General features: G+C 39.2%; 1 protein-coding gene across 1 annotated transcript in view; it reads right to left on the bottom strand.

The window, feature by feature from the left end:
* The window catches only part of LOC101308047, a 7,026-nt gene extending 3,438 nt beyond the window's left edge, over window positions 1–3,588 (bottom strand). Inside the window, exons 1-5 of the mRNA XM_004291624.1 lie at window positions 3,297–3,588; window positions 3,148–3,197; window positions 2,977–3,039; window positions 1,876–2,124; window positions 1,425–1,586 (exon numbers count right to left, since the gene is read on the bottom strand). Coding sequence (XP_004291672.1) covers window positions 1,425–1,586; window positions 1,876–2,124; window positions 2,977–3,039; window positions 3,148–3,197; window positions 3,297–3,565 — 793 coding nt within the window. The 5' untranslated portion in view covers window positions 3,566–3,588. The remainder of the gene's footprint in view (window positions 1–1,424; window positions 1,587–1,875; window positions 2,125–2,976; window positions 3,040–3,147; window positions 3,198–3,296) is intronic.
* Between the last annotated feature and the right edge of the window lie 6,710 nt (window positions 3,589–10,298).

Below are 10,298 nucleotides of genomic sequence, written 5' to 3' on the forward strand. Positions count from 1 at the left end.
AAAAAAAAAAAAAAAAAAAAGAGACCAGCTAGGGCAGAAGGCTTAGAAGCTCATCTAGTAATGCTAAATAATAAAAAAATTAGGGGCTTATACTGCAGCTGCTTTCCAGTTAATAATAATGGATGAAAGATTATAATCCTTAAATTCCTTACTCCACAAGGATGCCCAGAACTTGTCTCTCTCCCACAGATCTTTCTTCTCCAGCCCAACAATTGCATAAAATGCACCAGTGACAAAAACAACATCCTCGTCTTCTCCTTTGAAGAACACATGTATTTGTTCTCCCTTGTGTCACAAGCCAACCCAAAATCTTCACCTTAGTAGGGGCATTGACATTCCGAAAAAAACTTTGCATGAGCAAGATTAGATCTGATCCACCACTAAATGAAGCTATGGAAAAATTTGCAAGAGAATTTCCCAGCAGGCTCAAGCTTCCATTTTTTTTCATCATGTTTGGACTCCAACAATCAGACACTTTCTAGTTTAACCATCAGCGAAGCAAACTCCTCAATCTCTTGGTCATTTAACTTTCTTCTGAACCTGAAGTCCCAGCACACTGGAAAATTGAGATGAATAGTTGATCTTTCCAACAAAGAATTAGTGCGTTTTTATAGACAGAACAACCTAGAAATTAGAATTTCAAGGGTTGATCCTCTAATTTCCTCATCAATTACCAGCCTCAGAAACTTATTCTGCCCACCACTTGGAAATTTTCTTTAAAAGAGGGTGCTCCAATCATATACGAACAAATATCCAGTTAAACTGGGCAATGATCTGATGTAACTATAGTAAGGGCTATCTCACTGCCTTACACTTGAAAATATATCCTCCCATTGGTAGAAACATATAGAAATTCCAACAAATTCTCCCGATAGTCCAACATGCTCTCCCAACATGGAGAAACTCTAACTAACCTATTCTGAAATCCTTTCAAGTCAACCCAACCCTGAAATCCTTTCAAGTCAACCCAACCTTGAAATCCTTTCAAGTCAACCCAACCCAGCACACTCTCATCTAACCTTTTCTTCCATCTAGTTTATATTTTGATCAAATTAAATGTTGATCCCTGTGCTACAAATTAAGAATTTTGGTCATGGTTTTCCCAAATGTTTTTATCTTGGGCACCAAAGCCAGATTTCATTAACTTGCGGTCAAAAAGCACATGAAACAGCTGTATGCCCCTACTCAAATCAGAGTCGTTCAGATAAGGAAAAAAGGCGATAGTAACCGTGCACTATGGCGCTCATATTTGATTTTTGTTGGCACTTTTACGGAATTTAACAATGACCAAAATGCTTAATTGGTTGCACAAGAACCGAACGGAAATTTAACTAAAACACATGAGACCAAAGGCTATTTAACCCTTTATGTATTCTCACGATGGCCAAAAATAATAACTTGAAAAACAAATTAATTTTACTTACCGATCGCTGGTGTTTGGAAAACTGCAAGTGCGACCGTATCATTGACCCAGCGAATAACAACTCCATGATCTCTGAAGTCCTTAAAAAGATTCTCTAACTCCATTGTTCTAGTACTTGGTGGAAAGCCAGCTAAAACAAGAATGTGTCGTGTACCATATTTTGCTGAAAAGAACATTCTTGAGTTTCTGCATGCTATGTGAGATAAAATAACATAATGGCCTAAACCGCCTAAATGTTCTTCAATACAGCACACAAATAAATAAAAAACAGCTCTATTCTTTTATATTATATACTAGCTTAAGTATGTTTGGTGCGCAATCACCATGCAGCCTTTTATATGGCATTAACTATTCTTTTTTGTTTCATTAGTAAGTTTTACCATATGAAGTGAACGAATTATGACCTCGCAAACCCAAAATGGGAGACTTAAAAAGTGGAAAGATTAACTTACAGTTTCTTGTTTCTTCACCGCCTTCTAAATTATGGCACTCACTTTCTTCCTCCAAGCTATCATTATCAACTACTATCTTACTAGATAATTGATCACTGTAAAGTTCATGTTTCTTGTATGCAAATGTTCCTCTTCCACGCCGCTTAGGGGCTTGAACTTTGGTATCTTCCAAAGAAAGTTTTGATACTCCGGGCAAAGATTGTGAAGAGAGTAATTCGTCAGGTGTGCGGTCTGCAATAGCTTCCCAATCTGTAGTTGCCAAATAACAAAGTGTTTTTTCTATAATTACTTGACAATAGGAGATAGATAAAATACTGGATATAAAAAAGCCTAATAAGTTCCCAAAAGACACCCATGGCACTAACAATGGCATTTGCAATTAAATCCTGAGGAATGCAAAAGGGAATCTTATATAAAGGTGGGAATAGTTATTTGATAAAGCAACAGTATATTATATAGGATCACAATTTGTCTCCTTAAATACTCTCAGTATCTATTATACTGATTTTTCTCCTTTTGTTCTCAAAGCGAATATAGCCAGCACCTATGTTCACCATGTCTTCAGGATAGTATTCCACAGACCAAGTAAGCAAACATGGGTTCACTGTCTTTTTAATATGCTTTACAACGCTCATGTTTTACCCATCCATTAACCGATTGTAACCATGGGTCTCACAGAAACAAAAATTCAAGGGAATCTTCATGTCATTTGCATACCAACCAATTGCCAAATTCGATATAAAATCCTGTAGAACTATACTAGAGTCTTAAAGATACAAACTCAGCACAAAAATTTAATGGACCATGTCATCAACACTCTTATATAGGCAAAACCATGCCAGGATGTCTCTCCTGCAACCTAAAGGGGAAGACCGGAAATGAGGGAATATAGTCTGAAACAAACCCTAAGAGCTTAACAAATTCCGGTCTATACTAGAATGAATGCAGTTCCTAAGTAAGATGCCAACAATTTATCTTTAACCATTGATTAAATGATTCTAATTGCCTGTCCCACATTGGTTGAACAATCAAACACAAGTTATTTACCACAAAAAAGGAAAAAACTACAATTGACCCTCACAAAAGGAAAAAGAGAGGTACCATCATCCGAAGCCCCATTGCAAGCAGAAGAATCCTGCGATTTCGTTGATTTTTCAAGATGTCCTTGACAAATAGAACAAAAGCTCATTAAGTATTCGAACACAGACACAATTTGATAAAATTAAATGAGTTCTGACAATTCACATATCATCAACTTAAACTTAACAGTACCATCTGTTGAATGCTTTCCGGGCATCGAGCTCTGCTTCTCTGTCGCAACACTGAAACCAAATTAAAACATTAAGTCCTGACTTTTATCTTTTCCGATAATTCGGGCAACTAAACACGAAATCAAAGAAAATTGGGAGTGAGTAACATACCCAGAAGTGGAAGAGGAAGAGTGACGAAGCTTGATGAGGGAAGCGCGAGACTGAAGGTCGTCTGCTTTGAGGGAGAAGCCTTTGGAGGAGTAGAGTTCTGCAAGATCGGAAAGAGCAGAAGCCAACTCAGGAGGACCTGAATCGGGCAAGCCTTTGTTTTCCAAATTGGAGATTACGGATTCCAGTACAGATATGGCTGCGTCGGTGTCTCCTGATGTTACAAGATCTTCCACTGCCTCGCTCCAGTTGTCTTCTTCTGCTCTCGCCATTGTTGCTGCTGGTTTCTCTTTGCAATTCTGAAGTCGATTATTGATCGAGCCGCGAATAAATTCCCACCGTTTTGTATTTTTTACAACGTGGCAAATAAAGAGCCAATTAAGTTTTTACCATACTTCGTCCAGAAATTAAGAAAATTAGATTACCCAAATTGTGGTCCCACCACTGCTAGCAGTGTTAGTGTTTCTTTTCCCCGCTGAAGAAGGCCATGAAGTCCTTCAGTAGCTTTTCAGAAATTAAGCAAAGCTGCAGCTACTGCTTCTTTTGTAGCTTTTCAATCCTAGCAACACAACTGTTGTCTGTTGAGATATATATCCCACGTCGGGACATTATCTATGGTTTATAAGGGTTTAGGCCACTCCATCTATTGTCAATTGGTTTTAGATATGAACCATAGACTACTTTATCATGGTATCAGAGTGAGTTACCCACGTCCACGTATGAAGCCCAAAGGCCACACGAACTCCACGTCACCTCAAATGTTGTTCACGTGTTAGGCTTGAAAATTCGCCACACGTGCGGAGGCGTGTTGAGATATATATCATGGCTTGTCGTCAAAGGATTCCATCAGAGACATGGCATTGATTATCATGAGACATTTAGTCCGATAATCAAACCTGCGACCATTCGCACAGTCCTTGCTCTTCCCTTGTCGAAAGGCTGGACTCTCGGTCAACTAATGTCAATAATGCCTTTCTGCAAGGCGTTCTCCATGAGGATTATATGCATCAACCCCTAGCTTTGTCGACCCTGCTCATCCCTCATATGTCTGCAAACTTCAAAAGTCCCTTTACGGTCTCAAGCAAGCACCTAGGGCTTGGTTCTATCGCATCAGTACTTTCCTTTTGTCGGTTGGGTTTCTTCAAAGTAAGGCAGATAATTCTCTCTTTATAAGGGTTTGGGTCACTCCATCCATTGCCAATTGGTTTTGGATGTGAACCTCATACTACTTTATCATGGTATCAGAGCGGGTTACCCACGTCCACGTGTAAAACCCAAAGGTCACACGAACTTCACATCACCCCAAATGTTGTCCACGTGTCAGGCTTAAAGATTCGCCACACGTGCGGGGGCGTGTTAAGATATATATCCCACATCGAGAAAAATGGGACCTTGCTTGTGGTTTATAAAGGTTTTGGCCACTCCATCCATTGCCAATTGGTTTTGGATGTGAAGCTCAGACTACTTTATCAACAACCATTTGGTGAATGGGACGAATAAATCCATGCACGAGGCCACGAGTTTTGTATTCTTGGCTTGTTCATTAGCAACAAGAGTCGGTGCATAGCGAGACAATTGCCTAAACTTGGCTTTATACTGTGGGACTCTCCAGCTTGGCGTTTTTTATGGTCTCATGGAACTAGAACAACGTCTCAAAATCCTCCCATGTCAAAGCCGGCACCTCATAGTCCCCTTTGATGTACTCCCACAAGTGATCTGCTTCATCAGTAAGTAGGTAGGCAATAAATTTCACTCTAAAAGCAAGAGGTACACTTAGAACATCCAGAATCTTACTAGTTACTTGTGGTTTAATATCAGTCATTGTATTTTAAACATGCAAAATAAATGTCAACAATTTGTGGTCCGTTTCCACCTTTTAATCTTATGGACTAGGCAACAAATCCGAAAATACAAGCAACAATCGTCTGAATGGTTTAATGCCAACTGCTGTTTCAAACTTGCTGAACATGAACATACATGGCAGAAATATGCGGTGTATTTCCACCTTTCAATTCGTGGGACATGCATGGCAACAAATCCTTCAATACGGGCATCAACGCTACAATTTTATGCAATTTCAAACTTGCCAAACATGAACTTACATGGGAACAAGACCTTTTAATTTGGGAAGGGGCTGACGCGCTCGTTACTAGGCGTGCGACAATTAAGAACCTTTTTTAACAATCGTAGTATAAGGCAAATAAGGTTCAATAAATCCGGAGACTAAGAGTGCTCCTGTAACAATGGTCATGTAAAAAGTCAGTGGTTATCAATAAAAATATATACAAGTATTCATTTACAAATATACATATGGTACAAGGTAAACATGGGGATTTTGAGGTTTGTTCTAATGTTCCTACTAAAAGATAAATATAGAAGCTAAACTAATATATACAAGTGATCGATTCATTTAACACATCCATCAAAGAGAAACTCAGATTCTGACCACACATCAAAGATCACGTTTCAACCTTAACAATCCGATAACATGCCAATTCAGAGAACTAGAAACCTATGAGGTCATGCATTTTATAGTTCTACTTACTTATCCCTAGCACAAACGTCTAGAACTAGGACATCTCATGCAAGGTTGCTATCAATACTATAAGTATCTGTCTACACTTAAGATAAGTCCTTAAGATCTATAGAACGAGATTGAACACAATTATATTATGAACGTCACAACAGGGAATTGCATAGTATATGTATTTAGCTATATCTGTGACACAGCTTCCACCACTGGAGATCTACACTTACCTACGAGGCTTAACATAAATCATGGCATTAGTTAGCATGCATTCTAACATAGGTATATCAAACAACAACACATACTTTCTAACCTATGAATTGACAAGATCAGATTGCTAAAATATCATGAACGAAACTTCAACATGCTTAACTAAAATTCTGAATTTACTAACAACATAACAATCGAAACAACATCCAAATCCAATATTTGAAGACCGAAAACATGTCTCTGAAAATTGTAAAAGAAAACTAAACAACAACAGAGGTAGGGGTACACTTTTATCAGTCTTCAAGAAGCTTGTAGACCTCTAGAAAGTGCTCCGGCTTGAAAGCTTCAAGGCGCCAAAGTTGCCGCTCTTGTGGAACGTCCGACAAGGCCTTGGCAAGGGAGGAAGAAACTCAGCAAAGGAGAGGGAGAGGCTGCTCAGTAGAGCTATGTGTTTTCTTGATTTTGTATGAATGAATGATGGTTTGAGAAGTACACAAGGCTGTGTTTATATAGAGAAAATCTTGGTGAAACTTCTCTTCAAAAATGATGTGGGACTAGCTCCACAAGTTTGACTTTTCTCCTTCCCTTTTTAGACTTCAAATCCAAATTTACTTCTTTTTCCAAACTGATGTGAGACTACGAGAAATGTTTGACTTTCTCCTTCCTTTTTGGACTTGGGCCTTCTTTTGGGCTTTCTGCATTTTTCTCTTCCATCCTTGTACTACTTGGGCCTTCTTTTGTCAATTAAGCGCTTTGTCCTCTACAATCACAAAACATGTTATAATTAACATTACTAAGGAAATAACATAACTAAATAGGGTAGGAAACACAGAGGAGGCCGGATATGAAGCGCACGTGTGTAAGTGCGCACGGAGCTCCGTTCACCACCGTCCGACGCCGACAACAGCGCGCCTCCACCCCAGCGGACTCCAGCAGCGTCCCCGATCACTTTCTCTCCCCGGCGAGTCCGCCGAATTCTAGTTTTCCGGCAAGATCACCTAAAACTTCAAATAAAGTCGATCTCGCCAGAAACTAGAATTCGGCGGCCTCACTGGGGATCGTCTAGGAGGGAAAGTGATCGGGGACACTGCTAGAGTCCGCTGGGGTGGAGACGCGCCGTCGTCGGCGCCGGAGGGTGACGAATGGAGCTTCGTGTGCACTGCGGAAGTGCGGTCCGCATCGTTTCCGTAGGAAACACATTAAAATCATAGCATATCATGCTCATATCAAGGGCGACATATCCAAAAAGGCAACAATGAGCTGCAATTTCAAACTTGCAGTACATCAACATACATGGCAGCAATCTGTGGTGTATTTCACCCATTTAATTCTTGGGACAATGCAACATATCTGAAAATACGGGCACCAAGGCTACAACAGTTACATGGAAACAATATGTGGTGCATTTCTACCTTTTAACTTTTTGGACAATGCAACATATCTAGAAATACAGGCATCAAGGCTACAACGACAACATTAGGAAATTTTTTATTTTTTTTAAACTAGTTTCATTGAAACGATTAGTGATTACAATCACTTCGAAGCGCATCCCATATAAATTCGGGAGCAATAACATACCAACTTTGACTGTCACCCAAACGCAAAGCCTGACTCGCTAAACTATGAGCTGCATTATTACATTAACAGCACCTTAAAATCAAGTTTTATGTTCAAAATCTCCCTAGCATCATCAATAAAAGCATCTGAGCTGGAGAAATCAGTATCATGTTGTTGCAATGCTTGCACTAGTAGTAAACAGTCAGACTCAAAGAATACCTTGGTGCTACAAAGCTTTTGCTAACTTCAAACCATCCAGCAAAGCTAATAATTCAGAGTGAAAAGGAGAGGTCAGTGACAGGCCACAGCGCCCGAAATTGGCCGTATTCATCCCTAAATGCAACACCACTGCCTCTGTTATGAGATGCTGCTAAATATGTTCCATCACAGTTACACTTAACCCAACCTGTTACTTCTGGTTTATGCCATTTTTGTAACGGCCGATTACTACCATCAGATACAGGTACATTAGCTTTATGGAAATCATTCAACCAACCTAAAGAGAGCAGACAAGCATCTGAAGGTCGCTGCCTTGTATTCTCCCAGAATTGGCTGTTTCTATTCTTCTAAATAGACCAGATAATCACCAGAACTCGGGAAAAAACATCCTTGCTCAATGAGGATGCTAAATGCAGCACACAATCCTTTCTATTATCATGATTAGCAATATCAAAAAGTAATGGAAGCATCCTGCCAAGTTGCCTTTGCATATGGACATTCAACTAACCAATGCATACTATTTTTCAATCCATGTGGACATAATAATAAGCAACTCATCTCACCATCATACCCTTTCAATACCAAATTTTCTCTAATCGGTAATATTCTTACACAACTCCTCCAAATATTAATAGTAACCTTCCCAGGAACCTTAGCATTCCAAATAGCTTTTCACAACCGACCATATATATCTATAGGTGGATGAGGAGCCAAAACATTTCCTAAAGCAATATCATTTGCTACAAAGTATGCACTATTAGTAGTGAATGTACCTTGTCTATGAAAATGCCATACAAGTCTGTCTTCCACCAACCTTCGATTTAGGGAAATTGACAATATAAGCTCAAAATCTGCTAGACAAAATAATGCTTCCAATTTTTGAGTATCCCACACATACATAACTGGATCAATAAGCTTAGAGCCCCACCTTGGAGCATGATCGGTTGGGGCAGAAAGAGGACACCAAGGGTCTGTATCTGGTCTCCATTTATGTTGCCAAATATCCACTGTTGATCCCGAACCAATTCTCCATCCCATACCTTGTTCTAAGGTTTCCCGGCCACCCACTATACTGCACCAAGAGAATGATTACATTGTACCCACTTCAGCCAAGAAGAAATCTCAATCAGGGAAATAAAGTGCTTTATAAATTTCAGCAATCAGAGTTTGGATGCTAAAGTACACGCCATCATTGTTTACCTAGCATAGCTAAAAGTTGTCTTTTCATCAGTGTCTCCCCACCAAAAGTCAGCTCAAAATTGATGCAGATCATCACATATACCACCTGGAAGTTGATAGCAATTCATCACATAATTCGGCACAGCTTCAAGGACCGCTTTCATTAAAATGTCTTTACCAGCACCACTCAACAACTTGGCCCATCAACTGACTAATTTCTTGGTGACTTTCTCCTTCAAGTAACTAAAAGGTTTTTGTTTTTCTCCTACCAGCATGTGTTGAAATCCCAAGGTATCTATCATGTTTACACCCTCTTAACTGCCAACATACTAGCTAACTGCAATTGTTTCGTTCATATCCATATGTCGAATAAATGCAACGCTACTCTTTTGCAGATTGACACGTTGCTCTGAAACAATTTCATACGTATAAAGGATATTCTGATATTGTTGACATTCTTCTTCACATGCCTTGTCTGCAAATAAAATATGACAGTTACTTGAAGATGGCAATTTTGGAGCTGTAAGCGCCAATGTCATGAATCCATCTATTGTCTGCAAACCTCTGAATTAATGATGAGAGCCTTTGTCACCTAAGACATAGCCTCTTGCTCACAAATGAAATCAGCTTACAAGGCAACAATTACAGAGCCTATACCCAGCCTCAATGATTTATCTGTTGTAACTCCAGCTTGGGCAAGCTCATAAGAATGGTTCAATACAAACTCAAGTTTCAAAGTGCAGAATCATAAACTTTGTAAAGCAACAAAAATCTCTCTTTACGAGCTCACATTAGAAATTTAGGAGCTCAAATGAACAATACTCAGGTCAGATTCACCAATCATGAACTTTGAAAGGCAAAATCTCAAAGGCAACAATCTTAGAGGCAACAATAATCCTCTTTCTAGCAATCTCTCTTGATACCCTTTTTATATGGATTGATTGTTACTTTCTAAATTCTAACAGAATCCTCATGAACTAGGCACTACCACTTAATCGAAGGCAACTCATAAATCAAAGGCAACACATATTAATCGAAGGCAACATAGTTTAATTGTAAACCATTTATATGGTAAACCATTTATCTCTCTCTGTTTTCAAGGCAACAATATTCCCTTTCCGAGGGCATAGAATCATGAACTGGGTACCATAATTGATCCAAGGCAACATATTAATCCAATTCTCAAGAAACAATCAGAGAATCAAGCAAATACAAATTCAAAACGAATAGAGAGAGAGGGAGAGAGCCACTTTTTACATTGAATCGAAGACGAGAAACGACCCCAGCGACCATCTCATGGAATTGGAATTGGG

The sequence above is a fragment of the Fragaria vesca genome, linkage group LG2 (assembly GCF_000184155.1).
Source record: "Fragaria vesca subsp. vesca linkage group LG2, FraVesHawaii_1.0, whole genome shotgun sequence".
Lineage (NCBI taxonomy): Eukaryota > Viridiplantae > Streptophyta > Magnoliopsida > Rosales > Rosaceae > Fragaria > Fragaria vesca.